The sequence below is a fragment of the Rhinatrema bivittatum genome, chromosome 5 (assembly GCF_901001135.1).
Source record: "Rhinatrema bivittatum chromosome 5, aRhiBiv1.1, whole genome shotgun sequence".
Lineage (NCBI taxonomy): Eukaryota > Metazoa > Chordata > Amphibia > Gymnophiona > Rhinatrematidae > Rhinatrema > Rhinatrema bivittatum.
Window position 1 is genome coordinate 200,533,381 of NC_042619.1, and position 26,446 is coordinate 200,559,826.

At 43.0% G+C, this 26,446-nt stretch overlaps 1 protein-coding gene and 1 long non-coding RNA gene across 4 annotated transcripts in view; one reads left to right on the forward strand and one right to left on the reverse strand.

The window, feature by feature from the left end:
• Window positions 1–26,446, reverse strand: part of IL1RAPL1 (interleukin 1 receptor accessory protein like 1) — a 1,713,530-nt gene that overhangs the window by 759,174 nt on the left and 927,910 nt on the right. The window contains exons 2-3 of one of the 3 annotated variants that reach the window (XM_029603083.1): window positions 2,004–2,126; window positions 1,147–1,426 (exon numbers count right to left, since the gene is read on the reverse strand). The exons of 1 other annotated variant lie outside the window; for it this stretch is intronic. In XM_029603083.1, the coding sequence (XP_029458943.1) occupies window positions 1,147–1,286 (140 nt within the window). In that variant the 5' untranslated portion in view covers window positions 1,287–1,426; window positions 2,004–2,126. The remainder of the gene's footprint in view (window positions 1–1,146; window positions 1,427–2,003; window positions 2,127–26,446) is intronic. One more of the 3 variants, XM_029603082.1, reaches the window with a different exon arrangement.
• LOC115092310 lies at window positions 2,177–12,838 on the forward strand. The gene is made up of 4 exons (XR_003856987.1): window positions 2,177–2,410; window positions 9,549–9,577; window positions 12,614–12,642; window positions 12,748–12,838. It is a non-coding gene; the product is annotated as an uncharacterized LOC115092310 (long non-coding RNA).

Sequence of the window (26,446 nt, forward strand, 5' to 3'; positions counted from 1 at the left end):
CAGGTACTTCTGCCTGGGCTCCATGAGGACTTACCCTTGAAGATTATTTTGCAAATTCTCATTACCTAAACACATATACCCGCAAGAAAAGGAAGGGGAGGGAGAAATAATGACTTCCATGCATTGAAAGAGGCTCTGGAACGAGGGGTCATGGGTTGAAGGTGAAAGGAGGTAAACTCAGTAGTAAACTAAGGAAATATTTCTTTATAAGAAAGGGCGCTAGACACATGGAACAGCCTCCCTGTGGAGGTGGTGGAGACAAGGACAGAATTTGAATTCAAGAAAGCCTGGGACAAGCACAGGGGATTTCGGAAGGAGTGGAAGGGCAGGAGTTGTGGATGGGCCATATAGTCTTTATCTGACGTCATTTCTATGTTTCTTTCTTAACCACAGATCTGAACGCCACCTGGGCAGTTTAAGAACGTGCCCTATATTTAAAGTAGGATAATAAAAATCCTTGACCTGTTAGAGAGCCTTGCTGGAGCTGAGTGATGACAGGAATCCTTGATGCATGAACTTCAAACAGAGTCACTAGCTCTGCTGAGAATGAAGGTTTCAGACAATTAATAAATCAGTGATACTGTCAGCTTGCAGGCTTTCCAGTTACAGAGAGTGAACAGTTTGAAGGACTGTCATTAATAGCCCCAGGGAAACCAACAGCCCTAGTTTTGAGTTTTCCCCACTATATACCTGGAGGAGCTGAACTCTAATTAGCTGCCACTCAAGCCACAAAAAGTTTTAGACATCCTTTTCTTCAGCTAAATTTAAGGTTACCTTTCCAAACCTGCTAGATTCTTCAAGCCCCGCCATTTCCTTTCGGCAGTAATAGTATAGGACTGTATTAGAAATCAGTTATTGAATTATAATTGTATAGACTTTACAGAATGCTCCTTCTAAAAGCTCAGCAATCCTATCTTTTCACAGCCTCCATTTGCTACATGGAAGATATAAAGCACCTGTAACTTCTTCTCATAAATCAACAATTTCAGATCCTGACCCTTTTAGGACACTAAGCAAACCTTTTCCATTTCATGGTACAGAATGAAGTTCCCAGCTGAACGGAATATTTCGAATTAAAACTGCATTCATGCTTAGACAAATTGCCTAATATTTAGATTGAAGCACAGGTAATGCTGCAATATTTACCTTATAACACATGCATACAGGCCACTATCTTGCGTCGCTGTTGGTCGAAACCAAATGGAATCTTCTTCTTTGCTCATCCTCGTTCCATCAAAAGCTATCGGTTCCTCAAAGTCTCCAGGTCCAGTGCTTCTGTACCACATCAAACTAAGCCCAGCGCTTTGCGCCAGCGTGTAGTTTGCTCTGATAAATCCATAAAACAATGCGCACTTTATACGAACAGGTTCCCCCACCAAAACTTGATACTTCTTGTAATCCACAGACCAGTCAGTGCACCCATCAGCTGGAAGAAAGCAGAGAAAAGAAGGCTGAGTGAGAGCGTGCATAACAATGCATTCATTTCATTTTGCATACTATTTATACATTATTTGTAAAGTTGCAGTCATAAAGAGGTTTTCCACCAATCTTAGGAGGAGGTCATTTACTCATTCTATGTCTATGGGAAAAATGCTTAGTAAATGAGGCCCTTTAGAAGTGAAAAACAATCACCAATATCCTTTCTGAAACTACTGAGCAGAGTAAATATGATTCCCAAGCTTTAAGCAACATATGAGAAAAAATAAATGTGTTTCTTTCAAATAGGTAATACAAGGATAAGGAGAAAGGTAATGAGGAAAGCACAGGCAGGAGCAGGAACATGGACTGCCTACTAGCATGATGCTAAGTTGCATGCAAATTTAACTTTGGCCCACAGAGCTCAGTCAGGAAACCATCAATGGTGCTAAATCCACATTCAGTAAAACAGCGATCACACAAGTCCATCTGACTTTAGACATGCTGAAGTCAGTATCTGGTTTCTTATTTCAGAAGTTTTTCACTATAAAGTTTAAAGTTCTTAGCTAAAGAGGGTTTTTTTTCACCTGTCTGTCTTGATTATTATAACCTGACAGCAACTGCAGCCTCTCTGCAGGCAAAAGATGCAAACTCAGGAGTGTGATTTCTAGCTGGATATTGTAGCATCCCTCAGGGTACACAGCATGGCTCTGCAAAACAGAGTAGAAAAGCTTATTTTGATTTGTCTTTTCAGGGTCGATAACCAGGAGGATCTTGACTTGTCATGGTGAAAATAATTATCCCCCAGATGAAACAGGCCTTGCAGGAGAAGGCACCTTCTCCTTTCTTCTAAATCTTAAAAAGCAAAGATCTGCTATGCATGGAGCAACCTAGGTTTCAAGACCAACCGTGCCAGTGTTTCTGCAACTGTCAAAAGCAAGCAGTACGGGACAGGTCTTCAATGCTGTTCAAGGCTCCTTACTTAGCTGGCCAGGTAAGCTTTGCTGGGGACCAGGGTGGGGGTGAGGGGGGATCTCGAGTGGGGGGTTTCCGCTTGGGGTTGCAGCCCCTTTATCTTTGAGGGGGTCGAGAGACCTTCAAAAGGTTACCACTCACAGCAAGAGCCCCTTTTGTTCTCATGAGTGATGGGGGGGAGGGGGGGGGGGGAGAGAGATGGCCACATCACATTACTGCAGCAGGCAATGTGAATATGTCATCACTGCTAGTAATGCATGTGTGGTTCCAGCTAAGACAGATGCTTAACACAGTATTTACTAATAGTCTTAATAACCTTTAGAGAATACCACATTCATGGCAGTACTCTAACACACATTGTTAATGGGGTTTAGTAAATAAGGGCCTAAGTAAAGAAGTTATATGAATCAAGGAGAGAGATGAGAAGGATTGGACTATCCTACAGGAAGGGGAATAGCACCGCAAGGGAATTTAAACATGCTCAGGTCACAGATAGGACAGAGTGGGAAGAAAAGGTTGAGAGTCTGAGAAAAAAGTATTGGGGAGGAGGTTGGGAGAAGACTGGAGGTGGGTTTAGTATGGGAGATTATATACTCATCTACGCAACATAGTAGAAAACCAAAGAGAAAGGCAACTGGCAGACTGAATGGATCAATTGGTCCTTGCCTATCATGAGGTTGTACTATTCATTAGGGATGTGAATCGGGCTTCGGACGACTGAAAATATCGGACGATATTTTCAAAATCATCAGAAATCGTGGGCTCCCCCAAAACGATAGGAAAACCCCATGATATTGTTCGTGGGGGTTCTCTTATCATTTTGGGGGAGGGCGGGAAAAACGCCACACAAAAATAACCCCTAAACCCACCCCGACCCTTTAAAACTAATCCCTTAGCTTCCCCCACCCTCCCGACCCCCCCAAAAACGTTTTACAGGTACCTGGTAGTCCAGTGGGGGTCCTGGGAGCGATCTCCCGCTCCCGGGCAGTCGGCTGCCACTAATCAAAATGGCGCCGATGGCCCTTTGCCCTTACCATGTGACAGGGTATCTGTGCCATTGGCTGGCCCCTGTCACATGGTAGGAGCACTGGATGGCCCGCACCATTTTTAAAGATGGCGCCAGCCATCCAGTGCTCCCTCCATGTGACAGGGGCCAGCCAATGGCACGGATACCCTGTCACATGGTAAGGGCAAAGGCCATCGGCGCCATTTTGATTAGTGGCAGCCGACGGCCCGGAAGCGGGAGATCGCTCCCGGGACCCCCACTGGACCATCAGGTACCTGTAAAATGTTTTTTGGGGGTCGGGAGGGTGGGGGAAGCTAAGGGATTAGTTTTAAAGGGTCGGGGTGGGTTTTTTGTTTATCAGCTTGGGCGCAGCTGAAAAACAAAACCGCGATCGGGCCGGATGAAAAAAAAACCACGATGTGAATCCGAAACGGAATCCGAACCGATTCCGGTTCCGATTCACATCCCTACTATTCATGTATCTATCTATTTATTTATTTATTTGTTTCCAGTTTCTTATTTTCCACTTCTGTAAAACAGAGTATTGCCGGCATTCCCTTGTGTCAGCCGCTAGATGGCTCTAGGTCTCTGCTTAAATGTCAACATTTCTGTGAGTTTTTCAATCTTTTCAGCCCCTCTCAACTTAGAGGGCTGAGATTGTTTGCCTCATCCTATTAGTGAGGTTAGTTTAATATTCGGTGTGTTCATTTTGAGTTAGCCTCAGAGGAGTGGGGATGCTGTTTCTCATATCCCTGGTGAGGCCTCCCTGCCTCTGCAGGAAATTTCGTTTGGAGGTTTCTCACAGTGCACTCCCAGCCAGTGGATCTCCTTCATATTTTTTTACAGTGAGAGAGATTTTTGCCGGATCACTTTTTGGGATTCCCATGAAGGGGCTGAAGGCCTGTGAGCTTCACTCTACTCCTTAGTTGAGGAAAGTATCAGTGATAGTACCTGGCAGCGTGAGATTTTTGATGGCTAAAATGTATCCTGTTTTAAAGAGCCTTGCCCCTTTGAAGAAGTTTCCCACCGGACACAAAGGACAAGGGCTGAAGACCTGAGAACCCTAATCTACTCCCTAGAAGGGGCAAGCACCAATGCAATGACTGTATAGCAACAGTCAGAGAGATTTTTATGCCAAGCAAGCATTGTTTATGTTTATGGGGAGGTTTTTGTCGATCCACTCCTCCCCATCAGGGATTCAGAGCTGGGATAATCTGGTTCCTGATTGCCCATCACCAAGATCAAGGAGAAGAACCAAAATTTTGGAGACACATCCCCCCCCCCCCCCCCCAGGCTCTCCAACCCTATGGGGTCAGGACACAGGCTGAGTCACTGGGAATGAACATCTGAACCAAGGTAGGATTTTTCCATGATAAAGAGGATCCTACCCATCACCATAGGATTTCACTGCAGTGCTGGGACAGTTTATACACTGAGTAAAAGTGGTAAGCTAAATCCCCGGAGAGTACGAGAAAGGACACCTAGCCAGTAAAGAGAGGCATCTGTAAACACCTCAGCCGTGTCTTTCCATTCTTGATAAACTGGACTTTACTTTGACTTTAAAGAATCAGTAAGCTTTTATTTTAACGTCCAGCATGTTGTCCTGCCTGTTTGTCCCAGGATCTCACCACCCCTGGGATCCACTTCTAACTGCACACAGTAAGGGAAGCACACCAGCACCTGGGCCATAAACTTTACCTTCTCCCCATGAAAAAGGATCCACCTTGGGACAGAGAGTAATGTAATGGGAGAAGCGCTAGCCAGAGCAGCCCAAAGAATAAATAGGTTTGTGTGCCCTTGGGACTTAAACCTCCCCCATCAAAGGGTTACACAAAGTTTCACCCAAGGCAGGGGTACAACAATAATCAATGTAGTGATTACATTTCTATGTTACTCTTCTGAATAATACATATGAGAGGAAGAAAGTGGAGTTGTTCCTGCCCATGGAAGTTGGCTGGGGTCCAGAAACTGGGTGGCCAGGCCTTCCAGGGAGAAGAGAGTATCAGAATTATGAAGGAGTGAATTTCTGGGAAACTGGTGTGTTCCTAATAAGAAGACATCTTGGGAAAAGAGGGGAAAGCGAAAACCTCACTCAATCCTAAAGAAATTCTTGGAGAAGTAGTTCTAGAGAGGACTTGTCCTCAGTGGGAGGGGTTTTGTTTTTTTTTTTAGAGAAGAGGAAGCTACCCTAAAGGAGAAGAGGTCCTGTGGAGTTCCTGTCTGACATAGGAATTCAACCAGAAATACCCTGCTGAATATGTATTTATTATTTATTTATTGAATTTATATACCATCCTTCTGTGATCAATTATAACGGTTTACAAAAAATATTGTAAAATAATAAAATCAGTAAAATCATAAATTTACAATAAAATAATTATAAATATATTAAAAGGAATAGAAATAAAACAAAGCTAATAATTATAATAAAACAAATTATACAAATCATAAAATAAGATAAGAACAAACAAAAGGAAATAAAGCCTCAATCATCAATACTCGATTATCGACATATTCCTTGATGATAATTTGGTTCCAATGTGGTGCGTATTTAATCAGATCTTGCAAGTGTTAAAAAGTGGAATAAATATTATAGATACTATACTTTTTTATATAGTGCTAAATTAGTGGTGTCCATGGACCTCTAGGGATCGAAGATCATCATAGGGGATCTTCTGGAAGGAGGCAACCAAATGGCAGCTGCTGAGAAAAGAGCAGGTGGACCTTATCTCTGAGGAGTTCTGCTCTAAGGCTACTTTTTAAATATTTATTTTCTGCTTTGTGGTAGGTCAAAACTGATTATATTCAGGAAAAGGAGGTATTTCCCTGTCCCCAGTGGGTTTACAATCTAAAGGCCTGATTCACAAAGGCTGATTCACAAAGGCCGTCAATAAAGAGTGGGTGGCTCGCCAGAATGACGGCTACTGCCTGGAGATAATACCCTTATTCAATAAACATACATATGGTTACTGTGACTCCAACATCGCTCTAAGCTACAACAGCAAGAGGAAATGTGGAAAAAAGGATTTGCACTCACAAAGTGGGGAGTAGCTGGCTTGTTACGGCGGTTACTACCCCAAACCAAATAAGCCTGATACTTCACTTTCAATGCATATCCAGCATAGCTCTCTGCTTCAACGGCAGGGGAGAAGAAAAACTGATACGTCACGCATATCCAGCATAGCTCTCTGCTTCAACGGCAGGGGAGAAGAAAAACTGATACTTCACGCATATCCAGCATAGCTCTCTGCTTCAAAGGCAGGGGAGAAGAAAAACTGATACTTCACGCATATCCAGCATAGCTCTCTGCTTCAACAGCAGGGGAGAAGAAAAAAGGATTCGCACTCACAAAGCGGGGAGTAGCTGGCTTGTTACGGCGGTTACTACCCCAAACCAAATAAGCCTGATACTTCACTTTCAATGCATATCCTGCTTCAACGGCAGGGGAGAAGAAAAACTGATACTTCACGCATATCCAGCATAGCTCTCTGCTTCAACGGCAGGGGAGAAGAAAAACTGATACTACACGCATATCCAGCATAGCTCCCTGCTTCAACGGCAGGGGAGAAGAAAAACAACCAATAAGGGCTGAATAACACAGTCTGGGTAAAACAAATAAGCATGGGTGTAGCTTGCTTATTGCGGCGGTTACTTCCCCTACTACCCATAACTAATCAAGCTTGATATTTCACTTGGTTGCAGCTCCATCACTGCTCTCTACATTAATGGTGGGGGTGGAAGGGAAATAGAACCAAAGAGCTAAGAGAAACAGATAAGTTTGAGAAAAAAAAATGTGAAGCTTGCTGGGCAGACTGGATGGGCCGTTTGGTCTTCTTCTGCCGACATTTCTATGTTTCTATGTTTTTCCCATTCTGTGTCTCTGGTAAAACAGCTTATTGAATCAGGCCCTAAATCATATCCGAGGCAACAGAGGATAAAGTGACTTGCCCAAGGAGTGGAAAGAAGATTTGAATGCTGGTTTTGCTGGTTTGTAGCCTTCTCCTCTATCAGGAGAAGGCTACAAACCTGCTAGTGGTGGCTAATCCCACTGCCTAGTGCTACATTATGAAGAAGAACGGAAGATTGCGGCCTCTAGAAGCCCAAACTGATGCAGAGAAGAGATGGGGAAGATTCCAGCTAATTGCCACCTTGAGAAGCCTGAAGCTATGCTGAGAGGAGGTGACAAAGAGCACTACCACCAGCACCTTCAATAGCTGCTGCTCTATGCGACTAGAGGAAGCAGCAAGCAGGATGATAACCATGAGGAACATTTTCTGGAAAATACTGCCTGTGCTCAGGCTGCCCTGCTGGCCTGACAGTGAGGGATAAAAGCTGCACTGAGTAATATGGATATGGGAGAGGGGTAGGGCAAGAGAGAAGAGGCTCATGGGAGGGGGGCAGCACTCAGAAAGGAATAGAAAAGGGGACACAAGGAGGAGAGAGCAGGAGGGAGAGTACTCATGGGGGAGGGGGAAGCAGGGCAGGAGACAAGGCACTTAGGAAGGGCCATGTGCGGGAGGGCAGGAAGGAGGGAAGAAGAAGAAGCAATAGAAAAGCACTTGTTAAGTGGTCTTGAGAGGAAGGAGTAATAGGACCAGGGGGAGGACAGGAGGGAAGGAACTCAGGAAGAGGCCATGGGGGGGGAGGGAAACAGGACAGATGGAAAGGCACTTAGGATGGGGACATGGGGGTACAATACTCAGAAAGGGGCCAAGGTGGAAGAGCAGAAGTGCAGGAGGGAAAGCACTCAGGAAGGATCCTTCAAGGGGGAGGAGGGCAGGAGAGAGAGCACTTGGAAAAGGACCGTGAAAGGAGAGTAAGAAGGGGAGGACCACTTATATACATAAATGATTTGGAAAGGAATGTGACGAGTGAAGTTATCAAATTTGCGGATGATACAAAATTATTCAGAGTAGTTAAATCACAAGCGGACTGTGATACATTACAGGAGGACCTTGCAAGACTGGAAGATTGGGCATCCAAATGGCAGATGAAATTTAATGTGGACAAGTGCAAGGTGTTGGTGGGTGGGAAGGTGTCAGTCTAGGGTGTGGGGGGGGGGGGGACGACAGAAGAGGGAAACAATGTTTTTTTTTTTAGTGGGTAGGGAGGGGGGAGGCTCGGGCTGGCGGTGATGATTTTTAGTAATTTTTCAGCATGGAGAGCGGGGTAGATACATGTGGTGGTGGGAGGTGGGCATTGGCTTGGGAGGCCCGCATCTTGTTTTGGTTTTTTTTTTTGCTTTTTTAAGATGCGCTATTTACCCGGCTAAATCTGAAGATATCCAGCTAAGTAGCGAGTTATCCGGCTACATGAGGCCAGATAACTTTAGACCTAACCAGCCATATTTAATCAATAGCCAGTTAAGGTTAAAGTTAGCCAGATAACTTTAAACAACTAAATTCAGCAGGACATTTATCCTTCTGAATATACTGGATAAGTTATTGTTTCCAGTATGGGACTATCCCAAAGATTCTCCTCCATAAACACTGAAATAAAGAATTAATTTAGTCTTTCTGCTATGGCCTTGTGTTCCTTAAGTGCTCTTTTTTACCTTGACTGTGTAATAGTCCAACTGACTCCCTCACAAGCTTCCTGCTTTAGATGCACTGGAAAAATTAATTATGAGTTTTTGCCTCTACGACAAGCTTTTTTTCAAATTCTCTTTTTGCCTGCCTTAACAATGTTTGCATCTAACTCCAAGTGTTTATACTTTTTCCTATTTTCTTCATCTGGATCCTTTTTCCATTTTTTGAAAGAAGTTCCTTTGGCTATAAAAGACTCTTTATTCTCATCTTTTAACCATGCCAGCAGTCATTTGACCTTCCTTCTGCCTTTTTTAGTGTATGGAATATATCTGGTCTGGGCTTTAAACAATGTCCATGCCTGATGTATGTAATCTGTTAAGTTTGCAACTGCGCCTTTTACTTTTTTTTTCTATCCATTTTTTCAATGTCTCCCTTTTGAAAGTGAAATGTTAGAGCAGTAGCTTTCCATAATGTCATTCTTATCATTGCTATATCATTTGTACCCTGGTATTCACTGTCCCATTGGTTAGCCTCTTTCCACCAGTTATCTGAAGTACCAGTTATGTCTACCTTTTCATTACATACTAAACAAAACATTCTAATGCTCCATTTTTATTTTGTAGACTTCTGGCATTTGCAGAGACATTTCAAGGTATGTTTTTTGTTTTCCACCTTCACCCATTATTTATTCTTCGCTCATCTTTACGTCACACCCCGAAGCTCAGTATTTTCTGCACCCAGTCTTCATTTTGGTTGAATTTTGGATACATTTTTTCTTCAACTAAGTTGTCAACCCACTCTGTCACCTCTCTCAAATGTCCAATTATCACCCCATTCACACTGTCGCCCTTATTTTATTTTATTTTTTATTTATATCTTTATATTTGTCATATTTCTTCTCAATCAAGCCCATGAGTTGCTAACTGAACTCCACGATCTTTTTCAAAATCAATCAGAGTATTGTAAAGTAGGGATGTGAATCGTTTTTCGACGATTAAAATTATCGTCCGATAATTTTAATATCGTCTTAAACCGTTATGGAACACAATACAATAGAGATTCTAACGATTTATCGTTATAAATCGTTAGAATCGTGAGCCGGCACACTAAAATCCCCTAAAACCCACCCCCGACCCTTTAAATTAAATCTCCCACCCTCCCGAACCCCCCCCCAAATGACTTAAATAACCTGGGTGTCCAGCGGCGGTCCGGAACGGCAGCGGTCCGGAACGGGCTCCTGCTATTGAATCTTGTTGTCTTCAGCCGGCGCCATTTTCCAAAATGGCGCCGAAAAATGGCGGCGGCCATAGAACAACACGATTCCACGGCAGGAGGTCCTTCCGGACCCCCGCTGGACTTTTGGCAAGTCTTGTGGGGGTCAGGAGGCCCCCCCCAAGCTGGCCAAAAGTTCCTGGAGGTCCAGCGGGGGTCAGGGAGCGATTTCCCGCCGCGAATCGTTTTCCGTACGGAAAATGGCGCCGGCAGGAGATCGACTGCAGGAGGTCGTTCAGCGAGGCGCCGGAACCCTCGCTGAACGACCTCCTGCAGTCGATTTCCTGCCGGCGCCATTTTCCGTACGGAAAACGATTCGCGGCGGGAAATCGCTCCCTGACCCCCGCTGGACCTCCAGGAACTTTGGCCAGCTTGGGGGGGGCCTCCTGACCCCCACAAGACTTGCCAAAAGTCCAGCGGGGGTCCGGAAGGACCTCCTGCCGTGGAATCGTGTTGTTCTATGGCCGCCGCCATTTTTCGGCGCCATTTTGGAAAATGGCGCCGGCTGAAGACAACAAGATTCAATAGCAGGAGCCCGTTCCGGACCGCTGCCGTTCCGGACCGCCGCTGGACACCCAGGTTATTTAAGTCATTTGGGGGGGGGGGGTTCGGGAGGGTGGGAGATTTAATTTAAAGGGTCGGGGGTGGGTTTTAGGGGGTTTTAATGTGCCGGCTCACGATTTTACGATTTTTCACGATATTTTACCCCCCCAAACGGCAACAATACGATTCCCTCCCCCTCCCAGCCGAAATCGATCGTTAAGACGATCGAGGACACGATTCACATCTCTATTGTAAAGAGTTGAATGAACCCCAGGCAAGTCTCCTGTTTATGGAACCGAGCCTTTAACTGTTTACATGCACGTAGCACTGCCACCGGAATCGCTGTAGCGATTAGTCTCTCATGTCACAGCACAGCTCTAGTTTCAAGTCCCCCTCCCATCCCCAGAGTGTGCTCCTGGTCTCAGTATTAGGCACTAACTCTTTTTCCAATGCATATAAAATTTCCATCAGTGCCGCTCACAGCCTCACCCACCAGCCATCACTACCACCGAAATCGCTGCAGTGATTTGTCTTCCACGTTTCAGCACAGTTCTATTTTCAGGTCCCCCTTCCCATTCCGAGAGCAGTCTCCCATCTTCAGCATTTGGACACTAAGAGGTAGATTTTAAAAAATTGCGCGATCGCGTACTTTTGTTCGCACACCAGGCGCGAACAAAAGTACGCTGGATTTTATAAGATACGCACGTAGTCGCGCGTATCTTATAAAATCCAGGGTCGGCGCGCGCAAGGGGGTGCACATTTGTGCAACCAGCGCACGCTGAGCCCAGCGCGCGCTGCCTGTTCCCTCTGAGGCCGCTCCAATTTTGGAGCGGCCACGGAGGGAACTTTCCTTCGCCCTCCATCCACCTTCCCCTCCCTTCCCATACCTACCCCCCCACCCTATGTAAACCCCCCTTACCTTTGTTGGCAGATTTACGCCTGCTAAAAGCAGACGTAAATCTGCGCACACCAGCGGGCTGCTGGCGCGCCGTCACCCGACCCGGGGGCTGGTCCGGAGGCCTTGACCACACCCCCGGGCCGGCGCCACGCCCCTGGGCCCACCCCCGAAACGCCGCGGCACGCCCCCAAAACGCCATGTCATTTTGGGAACGCCCCCGACACGCCCCCTCCCCGCCCCTTTTAGAAAGCCCCGGGACTTACGCGCGTCCCGGGGCTCTGCGCGCGCCGGCGGCCTATGCAAAATAGGTGCGCTGGCGCGCAGGGCATTTAAAATCCGCCCCTAATTGTTTTTTCAGTGGACATAAATTGCTACTAGTTCCGCTTTAATCGCTCCAACCATTACATCGTAGCTCCGCCTACCAGCCGCCACTGTTCAACCAGTGGTTTTTGCACGCTTTTCACAGTTTTGGTCAAGATATCAAGTGTCTGACACATTAAAGCTTTCAAGCCGTGATTCGAACTGCTCCGGACGCCTGAAGAGATGTGTTCAATTTTCAGTTTAACACAGCAATTTTATACTGTTTCATTTAACGCGTGTGTTCTCTGTCACCCTCTAGATAATTTCAAGCGGATGCTCGTGTGTCCTAAATCATAAAAATTGTGGTCGAAGTGCCGGCCAGTTAACCCTTTTCTTAGTAACTTTTTCACAGTTATCTTATTTCCCAAGCCATCTTTCTAGTTATTTTGCTTTCATCTTTTCTTTTCTTGCCCCTTTTAAATTCCTTTATATGTTCCTGGCAATAGTGACTTGAAAGCATAAGCGATATGTATTCACTCTTGTAATAGCTCTTTATACACATTAATTTCAGGGCTTCACCCAATGTTTTAGAAATGGTTTTAGTATCAAATTAAATTGATTTTTTCAGACTGTTACCCTTATTTACAGTTTCTTTTGGTTCCAACATTCTTCTAGATAATTCTCAAACTGTATATTGCAGCATGGTATGTACACTATTTGATTTACTTTGTAGCTATTTTGGTCTGTTTGTCCAACTGATTGTCTTTGGTTCTCTTAAATGTCTCTCAATATTTATTTTCATTTCTTAGCATTGATGAAGCCACGGCAAAACATGGAACTGTGTTGGGGAACAGAAGAAATGTGAATGATCCTGCAAACAGCTAAATAATTGTCACTGCCATTGCATTAAAGCTTTGAATATAACCAGTCACCTTTCTGGTATTAATGTTTGTTCATATGAATCTGCAGACCACTGAACATCAGCAACACACCCCATGCCTTTTTGTTTGTATATACAATCTTCTTTGCAATTGAAAGGGATAACTTGTTATCTTTTAACTCAGCCTTCTCTTTAAGGCACCTGGGTTCTCTTGCCTTTATTGGAACCTCTCTATCAAGGTGCTCTAACTTCTCTGTTTTGTTAGGTTTATTTTTTTTTCAAAGATACCACCCTCTGAACCATGTGTTGCTGAGCAACTGTCAGCTTCCCCCAAGTTCTAATTTAAAAGCTGCTCTAACTTTCTTTTAAACATTATGTTTTCCTGTAAGGGGCAGAGCACAGCCTTCAAGTCTATCAATAGTAGTTTGGAGGCAATAATTCACAGTATGTCACCTCAGTCAGCTCGGGCAGTTTTGTATGCATGAAATCTCCATTCTACTTTTGGATCTCTTTTACTGTAAAATACAATAAGAATTCCAGCAAATTAAGTCTATAATTTCCCAGTTTCTCTCTGGAGACCTTTATAAAACTGGAGTTATATTGGACACCTCCCAGTCCAGCTGCCTTTGTTATCGACAAGTTGCAAATCAGGGTAAGTATGTCTGTAATTTCTAGTGTTAGCTCTTTCAGAACTGTGAGGTGGATTCCATCTTGCCCTGGAGACTTGTTACTGTTTAGTCTATCTATAATTGTTATCACTTTGTCTAGGTCTACAACGATGTCTTTCATCCCTTCCAAGGCATCATCCCTAACAAAGGCTTCTGGTTTTGGGATCACATCAATAACCCTCCTGGTGAATATTGACACAAAGAAATCATTCAGCTTATCTGCAAGGGCCTTATCTTTCATAACTTCCTTAATCTCTTGGTTATCCAGTGAGCTCACTGCCTTCCTCACTCATGTCTTACTTTTGATATATGGAAAAAGTTATTTATGCTATTGTTTTTTGCGTCCCTGGTGAGCTTTTTCTAAAAATCCCTTTTGGCCTTCCTTATCAAAGTTTTACATCTGCTCTGGTGTTTGTGCTCCCTTCTATTTCATCACTTGAGTTCGTTTTCCATTTTTTAAAGGACTATTTCTTGACTCCATTAGCCTGCTCCACCTCACTATCCATGCTGCTAATCTCTTGGTACTTTTCCCTCCATTTCTTAAGAATGGGATATACTGGGTTTCCAGTGTATTGTTATTTTTATGCTTAAAATTTGTTCTGCATGTGCCACACTTTGCAGTAAATTACTAAGGCTGTGCATTTGTTTGAAACAACATAGACAATGCCAACATTTTGTTTTTAAAATGAAACTATTGAAAAAAAGACCACAACATTTCATGTTTTTCCTTCTATTGTTCCTAGTGCACACTATTCAGAAATTTTGTGCACTATTTCCGAAATCTAAAACACAAAAAAAATTGGGAAAAACCTAAATGACATGGAAATTTGCCCCAAACAACACAAAATAACATGACATGAAATTTTTTGGCTTGCATATCCCTAGGGATTACAATAAAAGCAACCATAATAAAAGCATGCAAATAACATCAAGGTGAGAAATAAAAACGTTAGTGTGATCAATCCATACCATTTTTCATCTGAAGTAAATGAAATAAAAGTGTACCAATATAATCATCCTGTCAGTCTCAAACACTTGCCACTAGCAGTTTGGCCTTAAAAAGTTATCAATATTAACTAATCAAATTAATCTGCCAGCTCAAATGCCTGTTTAAAAAAGATGTGCCATTAGCTGTTTCTTAAATAATTTAGGGCAATCAATAATGCTGGATGAGAATTCCAGAGAACCAGACCACAACTGAAAAAGCTCTCTTATGGCCTTGGTTAAATGGGCTAGCATAGGTGACACTACCTCAAGGAGACCATAACATATAAGAAGGAGAGAAAGAGAGAGAGAGAGAAGCTATAATGCCCTTACACTAGATTAGGTATTAATATCTCTATGGGAGGCCCACCTAGTAACTCGAGGTGAGGTTTACGTATTAGTGTAGGGGTTAGGGGCCACTTTGACTTTGAAAGTGAGACATACGAACAGAACAGTGCTCTCTTGTGAAGATTTGATGACCTACGGAGAGAGGAAAATCACCCAAAGATGAGATTTGTGCAATATTCTCTCAACCTAGCTTGATGTTACACAGGTAGAGAGTCCATCAAGCTAGGTTGAGAGAACATTGCACAAATCTCATCTTTGGGTGAGTTTCCTCACTCCGAAGGTCATCAAATCTTCACAAGAGAGCACTGTTCTGTTCGTACGTCTCACTTTCAATGTCAAAGTGGCCCCTAACCCCTACATTAATACCTAAACCTCGCTTCGAGTTACTAGTTGGGCCTCCCATAGAGATGTAAACACCTATCTAGTGGAAGGGTATTATAGCTAGTCTCTCTCTCTCTCTCACCCTGATAGCTTGGCTGGCTCTCCAGGCACTTAAAACAGCATGTGCAAAAACATCACAACACATGATAAAGCCCTATCATACAGTATTTACACAAATGAAAAAGATGTAGCTAAAGCCTTTTGCATGCAAAAACACCTTAAGTTTGTGCCTAAAGCAATGGAAGCTGAAATGACTTGCCCAAGGTTACAAGAACGGCAGCAGGATTTGAACTCTGGCTTAACTGGTTTGCAGCCTGGTGCTCCAACCAATAAGCTACTAGCAGGCACAAAATTGCATGAATAAACTGCACATTATATTCCTGTAAATCTCATAAAATAGCAACTTCCATGTGCACTTCTTGACCTCGCTCCACCACATCCCTAGATCCCCCCCCCACCCTTTATTTTGTGCCAGTAAAGGTACGCGTGAAACCAGAAATATGTGACTTTTGATGTTTATAAACAGCATGTACGTGAATACAGGCTACTTACACACAAATCTTCCATGGGTAACCCCTCTGAAAATGTACTCATATGTGAAGAGCTCAGATCAGGCTTCCTATAAGCCCATATAAATTCCATTGCAGTGGGGCATTCCCAACAGCAACAGGGCCTGTAATAGAGTTTGAAAATCCAAAAGAAGGCAAAAGGTGCTACTTATAAAAAGAAGTCCTTAATACACTACTTGCATGTGCTGGAAAGGGAAGTCAGCCCTGTATAAAACACTGAGATCCCTAAACTTACAAGTGTAGTAATTTTAAGGCCTTGTGCATATCCTACAACTTCTGGCTTGATCCCTTTACTTTCTTTCTAACCATCTTCCTCATTCTGTCATAATCCCATTCTTGAAATTCAGGCAAAGTCTTGCAGGTTTGTCACAGGTTTATACTACAATAATCATACATAGTAGGGGAAAAGAGGTTGCTCAGTAGGCAAGCCCCAAATCCTAATGCACTGCTGAAACGTAGAATGTGGGTTTTGGCATACAAAGAGACAAAAACTGTGACCTTGCAAAGTATTTCAATGTTAATTGTTGGCATTTCATTGCATACTTGAATACTGTGTACAATTCTGGTCGCCCCATCTCAAAAAAGATATAGTTGTGATGCAGAAGGTACAGAGAAAGGCAACCAAAATGATAAGGGGGATGGTACACCTCCTCAATGAGGAAAGGCTGAAGAGGTTAGGGTTGTTCAGTTTAGAGAAGAGATGGCTGAGGGGGGATATGATCAAGATGTAATCATGAGAGGTCTAGAATGGGTAAATGTGAATTGGTTATTTATCTTTTCAGATAATAGAAGGACTATTAGAAGGATAATAGAAAGGCACTCTATGAAGTTAGAAAGTAGCACATTTAAAACTAATCGGAGACAATTCTTTTTCACTCAACGCACAATTAAGCTCTGTAATTTGTTGCCAGAGGATGTGGTTAGTGCAGTTATTGTAGCTGGGTTTAAAAAAGGTTTGGATAAGTTCTTGGAGAAGTCCATTATCTGGTATTAATCAAGTTGACTTAGAAAATAGCCACTGCTATTACTAGCATCAGTAGCGTGGGATATATTTAGTTTATGGGTACTTGCCAGGTATTTATAGCCTGGATTGGCCACTGTCGGAAAGAGGATGCTGGGCTTGATGGACCCTTGGTGTGACCCAACATGGCCTGTTCTTATGAGGATGCAGAGCAAAGATTCTTTACAAAAAATATGATCTACTAAGGGAAGGAGCTATCAAAGACTAATCACATAAGAACAGACCAAGATGTTTCCTAATCACATCACCATTAATGACATCATAGACTCTCTAATCTAACAAAACTAACGTATAACATAAAATCTATTTTGCAACCAGTATAATTTAACAGGCTTGGAAAATCATCTCCTCAGGCTTCTAAATAGTTTCCTGAGAAATCCTTCATTTACACTTATCCTGCACACATCGAGTAACATTACCCTTTCACCCACTTTTACTTCATGATTTCTATTATGGGCAACTAAACAATCTTGTATATGGCGATAGACTACTTCAACATAACTCATTTGTGTCACATAAAGTCGTGAATTCTGGTTGTTGCTCTGCAGTTATAAGACACTTTACAAAGTTTCCACGCATGTAAAAATATCTCTATCCACACCAAAATGCCTTCAAAAACTGCATCCAATCAGAGCGGGCAAAAGTGTACAGGGCCATTTCAGAGTGCGCACACTTAACTGTGAGAGCGAGGGGAAGGGAGGAGGAGTTAGGCTTTGGGAGGGAAAGCGTGCACAATAACTTCATTTTCACTTGCTGCTGCACACGGCCTCTTGTACTTTTGCACCAGCAGTGCGTGTGCCAGTATATTTACAGCTCCAAGGCTGCAAATGTATCTACAAGTTGCAAGTTGAACAGTGAGACAGACTTAGCCTCTTACTATCTGTATCCATCAGGCCTATCCTGATGAAAGGAGGATAGTTCCCAAAAGTTATTCGTTTGCCACACCATCACTCAATCATATGATCTTATTCCATACATTAGAATTACTTCAATTACTCAGGAGCCTTGAAATTTCAGAGCTTCATTCAGCTGAGTGGCTCTAGTCCCCAGTCTCTATTTTTATATTCCACCAGTTATTGCTGCTGTGCAAAACACAATACAAGGGACTCGGAGGGATATCATTCACTCCATTTTTCCCTTGAAAAGATTCAGGGTATGAAGCAAAGCACAATACATCACTGTCCTCATAATTAGATCGTTCTGCTTGATAAAGAAGCTCCCTGCAGGCCGCCCCTGCTGATAGGACCCAGTGAACCGAACATTTAACATTTCAGAGAGGGGCTTCCCTGTCATTCTTCCTTGTTGTGTGCATCATTTTCAAGGGAAAATTTGATGTAGAGGAGTAGAAAATAGAGCTACTGACTCCTGGGTCAGATTTTGCACAAGCTAACGTAGTCACAAAGCTTAAAGTCAATTTTCAGGTCCTGCCAGGTAATGGAAGACTCCGCGTTCCCTGTCAGATTGTGAATAAAGTGGTATGATTGCCCGTTGTAACGTCTAAGCAATGTATGCTAGATAAATGAATGAATGATGCTAGGTAAATGCAGTCCCCTAAGGAAAAGTTAAAGCAATCACCTCCTTTTTTGCATGTGGATACCATTTGCTGCTGTAATCCAGACACAACTTGTCTGAATCTGTGTGTAAAATTACTACTGTTCACATGAATAATAATAATCATTTCTATTGAATGCTATGCCAAGCAATGTACAAAAATGCACATAAGAAACAGTCCCTTCTCTAAAGAGCTTACAGACAAACATACAGGACAAGAGAGACTTAGGGAATTTCATGTATTAAGAAAATGTCTTTCTGATTTTCTCTTCACTATTGGAATAATCTGGTGGATGACAGCAGCAAAAGACCAATGGAGTCACTGAGTCAGCCAAGTTATTCCTGTCCATGCTGCTATGGATATATCTCAGCTGCCAAGCATCGTTGTCTCCTCATGCAAGACAAGAGGTGTTGTCTTCTGTAGACGAGCATACAAGATCCTCTGTTTAGTTCAGATGATTTTTTTTTCCCACATCAGAGCATAAAGCTGTGTAATAATTTAAACAGCTAACAACACTAGTTAGGCTTTTTCTTCTGCATCCTCCTCCTTGTGGCCTTTCTGGATGATAACACGCTATCATAAACTGGCCAGTCTCTGAGGTGTTGTAACTTTATTTACATAATTTCAAATTTAACAACTGTCAATAATAATTATATTAAACCTCGGTATACAGCGGTGAGAACCCCACACCCGTGGTTCCTCGTTATTGATGCTACAGACTGGTTGATTTTCTAATCCTATTTAGTGGTGTGAAGCAGTCAGGGGTCAGTGTGTGTGTATGAAAGGAAATGCACACACTCGGCTTCATGTGTACTTTCAAGGGCAGAGTTCTGATTGTAAAAAGTGCGTAGATATTTATGTATTTATTTATTTTTAGTTTTTATATACCGATGTTCCTGTATAATATACATATCACACCGGTTCACATGGAAATAAAACTGATGCCTCGGAGAGGCAGTTTACATCGAAACATATTTAACATTTTTAACAGCATAACCAAAGGGGCAGGGGAAATGGAGGAGGTTACAGTGGTTAAAAACACATCTAGTTACATAGTGATATGGAATAAATAAATAAATAGACAGTAACTATTTACATGAGGTAATGGTCTGTCTGAGTCTACGCAGATATTGTGTTATACTGGTTCTTAGCTCTCCGGGAAAGCTTGAGCGAATAACCAAGTCTTTAGCTTCTTTTTGAATGTTATGTGGCAGGGTTCGAGGTGAAGGTCTGGAGGGAGCGTGTTCCAGAGAGTGGGGCCGGCTGTGGATAGTGCGCGTTTTCTCAAGGAGGTTTTCGCCGGCTGGGTGCGTAGCATATTTCTGTTCGCATTTCTAGTCGGTCTCTTAGAAGTGTGTGGCTGAAGTTGATGAGTTAAATTGAGAGGAGAGATGTTATGTAGTGCCTTATGTATCATCATAATGGTTTTAAATTGAATTCTGTATTTGATTGGTAGCCAATGTAGGTGCTGGAGAATTGGGGTGATATGATCCCTTTTTTTGGTGTTTGTAAGAATTCTGGCTGTAGCGTTCATGACCATCTGAAGTGGTTTAGTGGTGCTACCGGGAAGTCCGAGAAGGAGTGAGTTGCAGTAGTCCAATTTCGGTAGTATAATGGCTTGTAGAACCAGGCGGAAGTCTTTGTAGAGTAGTAGTGGTTTTAATTTTTTTAATACTTGCAGTTTAAAGAAGCACTCCTTTGTAGTGTTGTTTATGAATTTGTTGAGGCTGAGTTTGTTATCTAGGAGTACTCCAAGGTCTTTTACTTGTGGCGAAGAGATGTCTTTGGGGTTGATAGTGGATTGGCTAGAAGTAGAATTGTTAGGTGAGACGTAATTTTCAGGAGCGATAAGGAGGATTTCAGTTTTGTTTGTGTTTAGAACCAGGTTGAGGCTGTCCAGTAGATTGTTTATTGACGATAAGCAGTTATTCCAGTATGACATGGTTTTGTGAATAGATTCTGTTATGGGGATGAGTATTTGTATGTCATCCGCGTAAAGGAAGTGTGTGAGCTTGAGATTGGAGAGAAGGTGACAGAGAGGCAGCAGATAGATATTAAAAAGAGTGGGTGAGAGGGATGATCCTTGTGGTACGCCCATCTTGGATGCAATGGGGAGAGACTCTTTGTTATTTATTTTGACCTTATAAAACCTGTTATCAAGAAACGATTTGAACCATTTAAATGCTGTTCCTGTTATGCCAATGTCGACTAAACGCTGTAAAAGGCATGAGTGGTTCACGGTGTCGAACGCTGAAGAGAGATCCAGAAGTGCGAGGAGGCAAGGTTGACCTTTTTCCAGATTAAGGAGAATGGTGTCAGACAGTGAGGCTAATAGCGATTCGGTGTTCCGGGTCTTACGGAAACCAAATTGGTTTGTGGTAAGGATGTTGTTTTCGTCTAGGAATTCTGAAAGTTGTCTATTTACAATTTTCTCCATCACTTTGGCGATCATTGGAAGATTTGCTATAGGTCTGAAATTGGCTGGGTCTGTTGTGGAAAGGGTGTGTTTTTTGAGGAGAGGCTTGAGCATTGCCAGCTTGAGTTGGTTGGGGACATGGCCTTGAGCTAGTGAGCAGTTGATGATGTCTGCGACAGGTTTAGCAATGATATTGGGGATGGAGCTCAGCAGATTGGAAGGGATGTGATCTAATGGATGAGACGATGGTTTTATCTTCTTTAGGATGTTCTCTATTATTATATTAGGGGTGTGCATTCGTTTTCACCGTATTTGTAGTCCGCAACTTATTTTTAGCGATCCGAAAAATACGTTGGGAGGCGAAACGCATCGCGACTCCCAACGTATTCAACAGATTTCTGTTGAATACGGTGAACCTAAATAAACATTTAAACCCCCACCCTCCTGACCCCCTCAAGACTTACCAAAACTCCCTGGTGGTCCAGCGGGGAGTCAGGAAGCCATCCCTGCACTCGTTTACGATTTCCTCACTGCGCCGATAGCCTGTGTCACAGGGGCTGCCGGTGCCATTTGTCAGCCCCTGTCACATGGTCACCGGTGCCATCTTGTGCTCCTACCACGTGACAGGTAGGTCATGTGGCAGGAGGTTGCTCCGGGACCCCCGTTGGACCAAACCGGAACTTTTGGCCCGCTTGGGGGGGCCTCCTCACCCCCCCAAGCTGGCCAAAAGTGTCATGTGGCAGGAGGTCACTCCGGGACCCCCGTTGGACCCCCGTTGGACCCAACTGGAACTTTTGGCCAGCTTGGGGGGGCCTCCTGACCCCCCCAAGCTGGCCAAAAGTTCCGGTTGGGTCCAACGGGGGTCCCGGAGCGACCTCCTGCCACATGACCTACCTGTCACGAGGTAGGAGCACAAGATGGCACCGGTAACCATGTGACAGGGGCTGACCAATGGCACCGGCAGCCCCTGTGACACAGGCTATCGTCGCCGTGAGGAAATCACAAACGAGTGCAGGGATGGCTTCCTGACTCCCCGCTGGACCACCAGGGAGTTTTGGTAAGTCTTGGGGGGGGATTAAGGAGGGTGGGGGGGGGTTAAATTTTTATTTAGGGAACCGGGAAACATATGGACAGATCAACAACTTATGGAATTCTCCATACTTCCATATTCAACGGAATCGACCCTCAACGACAACGTATCACAAACGCAACGAAAACTTTTTGTCTGCACATCCCTAGTAGATATTTAAGTGCATGCAAGCAAGTGATGCCCTCCAAAGAGGAAGAGTAGCTTTACACCAGTGAATGCGTACTCATCCTGGGACAGTAACCAGAGGATTTACAAAGCAGACTTATGTGCGGAATTCACGTTGAGAACACTGGATAAAGTCTGCATGTACATAGAGTGTGTATGTGTGAGCTTTTATCAAACTACCCTCCCTAACTTCAGCCTATCACATATACCCAGCCTTAGTGCCCCACAAACCCAGACGGGCTCTTCAGTCATCTCAGCTGGATCGATTAATGCTGCTGCTGGCTAACATTTTATTAGAAACTTCAAGAGCCTCAGCTTTTACTTCCACAGCTCCTCCCCTGTGCAACACTTTGTCAGCAGAGTCATGCCAAGCACATAATTACCCTGCATTTCACGAGGCTCTGGTTATTTAAGCAAGCCTTTCAGCTATAGGTTTCTTTTTAGTGTGATTTGGGCTGAGAGAACTAATTTTGTGATTAATTTCAGGGTTGGGGGTCCTATTATTATCCCAGTTTTGATTTACTAAGCGTTTCTCTCATAGCCACCGAATGGGGGAAAAGCCTTAATACTTCAGCTCTTAGTTTTTAATTTATATATTTTCTATTCTAAGATGCAAGGTTTTTAAAAATGATTTTTTTTTTATCTTTAGGTATTTTACTGGTGTGGAATTTAGGGTGTAACATTATGGGTTTAATACTACGTGTCTGTATTTTATTGTATTTATACCATTTTATTTTCACTGCTGTGTTGTCTGCTCGTACAGTCGTATATTAAGAAATAAAGTAAACCAAACTAAAAACAAAAGCAGCCCACCCCCTACCACCACCCTTTTTCTTTTTATCCTTCTCTCCAGGTGTAACCTGCTGGTACTAGCCCAGCTGCCCTGCATGCTCTGAGGGTCTGCTATCCCCCCATGGTCTGAGGATCTGCTATATCCTGCTATATATCTGTTATATATATATATATATATATAACAATACAGTTACATTTAATTGAGTTTATGAAAGTTCTCTTTAATAGTTTTCCTGTATACTTGTGTTAATGTATTCTGCCTTGAGGCGACTGTTTTAATGTATTTCCGCCCTGGAGGCGACTGTTCAGTTCCTTGTAAACCGGTGCGATATGTATTCTTTACAGGAACATCGGTATATAAAAATTTAAAAATAAATAAATAAATATATCTCCATTTGTTTGCAGCTAAGGATCCTCCCGCTCCAGGGGGGGTTGTTGCATACATCCATGGCCCTTTCCATGAAAAGTAGTTCCCAGTGTTGTTCCTGAGTCTCACGTCATGATCCCTTGCTCTAGAATTTCCTTTCTGTTAAAAAAGGTTTGCTTCTTGTGTCTCCTTTGTAGTGTGTGAATGTCTCTATTATATCTTCTCTATCTCTCTTTTCCTTTAGGATACCCGTATTTAGGTCCTTCCATCTCATTTTGGCATCTTGGGATCCTCTGTGATTAATCCAGCTTTTCTCAATTCTGTTAGTTTTTCCCTCCACCTCCTCCACTGGAGGGGAGGGGGCGCGGGGGGTGGGGGTGACCTATGCAGATATATTTTCTGTTGTTATTCCTGCATTACCCCCTTTGGGCCTCCTATCATAAGCTGATAAAGTGAAATTAAAAAAAAAAACAAACCTCATCACCCCCTTCTCCCACTAAATGCAATAACCCAGAGAGACAAGGGTCAGGGAGAGCCTCAGGATAGCCCAAGAATTGCAAGGATACCCCATTAATGAAGGAAACATTTTGACTATTCCCAGATGTAAAAGTATTTCCCAGGGTAGCATGCTACTTGTAGTCCTTTTGCTTCCATTGGAAATGATATTACAGATCTCCCAGCATGTTTTGGGAGGGATGTCACATAGCCTGGTCTGGTCTAAGGTCTTCATGTAGAAACGGAGTGAATTAAAAACTCTGACTTAGAGGAAATATCACTTCTCTCAGAGCACAAAATATTAGAAGCACATACAGAGCTGATATCAAATCATCCATAACTAGAAACTAAAATTCAGTCGATTTTACAGGATGCTTTTAAATGAAGCACATACCTAACTACCCAGAGAACACATTCATCATCTTAAAAAAAAAAGTTTCATTAGAAGAGACATTTTTAGTTATCATTCCAGGCAAGCCGACTGATATTAGGAAACCATGGACTAATTTTCTGAAATTATTCCAACAAAACTTATTTATTATTTATTGATTATGGCTTGTGCATAGCTGCACTGAGATACACTGAGTAGCTCTCATCCCATTCAGAGGACACTGGCCTTTAGTTAATGGTATGCCTGGGGTCAAATACTGTTAGTTTTACCTTGAGCAGTTCATGAAAGTTAGAGGCTGATATTCAACTGCTATCTGGCTGAGCAAGTTAGCTGGATAAAAACGTAGTTGACTAATTTAGCCAAGATATTCAGTGGCCAAACAGCTGTCCTAGATGTATGTGCATGTTTAATTCACTTGCTATATCTTACAAGAATATTGATATCTACACAGTTTACAAACTAAAAACATAGATACATCAAACAGACAGTCACAAATATCATCAACAGCACACATTTAACAGACAGATTGTCATTTATCCAGCTAAGTGGCACTGAATATCCACCTCTTAGTGTCTACTGTAATTGCATTATAGATTTTCCACCTTTTTTAAAAGAAGTAAATGGAATCTAACAGGTTTCCTTTCTAACATTCATTTATGTTACAAATGTTCATGTTAGCGGCATATTTTGGAATCAACATTCCTAGCATGCAGCCGACACTGGAAGAGAAAGAATCTCAGGACATCCCCAGGCATCTCCTGCAGTTTGCTAATGTTGTTTCCTATTATTAGTGTATCTATGAGCTGCTATTAAAGAAAACTATTTCCAGAGACTGGGTCTGAAGACTAGGATGTTTCTAGTCTACAAGTACCTGAAGCATGCATTCAGCAGCATGTTTTATCTCCTGAACTGAGCAAGTTCAGAGACTTTCAAAACTATTAGTAAATGCTCAATCAAAGGATTTAATTTGTTGCTGCAGGGATCAGTGACTGCTATCATAACACATTCTGCTATGGTATATATCACAAATTATTGGGTGTTTTTGTGTATATGTGTAATGAAATGCTGATGTCTCTCTTATCAAGAATTCTTTGAGAGACATAGTCTTCTAGAGCTTGGATAAGGATCTTAGCTTTTTATTCCCTAGTCTCATCCTATATAGGATGGCGCAAGTCAGGTGGCTGTATAATTAAATTATAGTTGTACTAGTAGATGTCCTGTACCATTCCGATGAGAAATGGCATGTGTACAAATATCTGCATGCCTTATCCTATGAAAAATGCATTAAAAGGTATGGTGCTCTACAACGCAGACCATGCATACATTTTACCTATGGGCTTTCATCAATTTTCAAAGCAAATGTACATGCATAAAAAGTACAGGTGGTCCCTTGCACCTCCTTTTTCTCTAGGTAGAATTTTGCTAGAAATGTGTATAGAGTTGAAATTGCTGCCTATTTGTGCATTTTTCCTCCCCTGACCTAAACATGCCCCCAGAAAACTTCCTCCAAATGCAGCTGAAAGAAAGAACAGACACAAACTATTAGCCACATGGGGGGCAAATTTCAGAGAAACGATTAACATGGGTAAGATACTTTTTACCTCAATAAATCATTTTGAACATTGTCCTTAATATGTTATTAAAAACAATCTTTAAAAAAGTGTACATATATGTGAATCAATAAGTTGGGGAGATAGACAAACTGATATTCTGGCTCCCAGCAAACCAAGGCCTGCAGCTCAGAAATTCGATGCACAGAACAAATCACTAGAGATGTGAATCGTGTGCCAGATCATCTTAACGATCAGATTCGGCTGGGGGGGGGGGGGGGGGGGGGGAATCTGATCGTTAAGATATGTGAATTGGAATAGTTTCCGATTCCAATTCATATCGCTAATTTTTTTTTTTAGGGAGGCCTGCGCCGCTAAAAAAAACCAACCCACCCCCGACCCTTTAAATCGACCCGACCCTCCTGACCCCACCCAAAACCTTTAAAATTACCTGGTGGTGCAGGGGGGCCTCGGGGGGCCTCGGGGAGAGATCCAGGGGGGCCTTGGGGAGAGGAGAGATCCAGGGGGGCCTCGGGGAAAGATTTCCCGTTCCCAGGCATCAGCTGTTCTAAAAACAAAATGGCACCGATGCCCCTTTGCCCTTACCATGTGACAGGGTATCCGTGCCATTGGCCGGCCCCTGTCACATGGTAGGAGCACTGGATGGCCGGCGCCCTGGACCACCAGGTAATTTTAAAAGGTTTTGGGGGGTTTGGGAGGGTCAGGTCGATTTAAAGGGTTGGGTGGGTTTTTTTTTTTTAGCGGCGCGGGCTTCCCTAAAAAAAAAGGGTCGGGAGGGTGGGGGAGGCTAAGGGGGGTCGATTTAAAGGGTTGGGTGT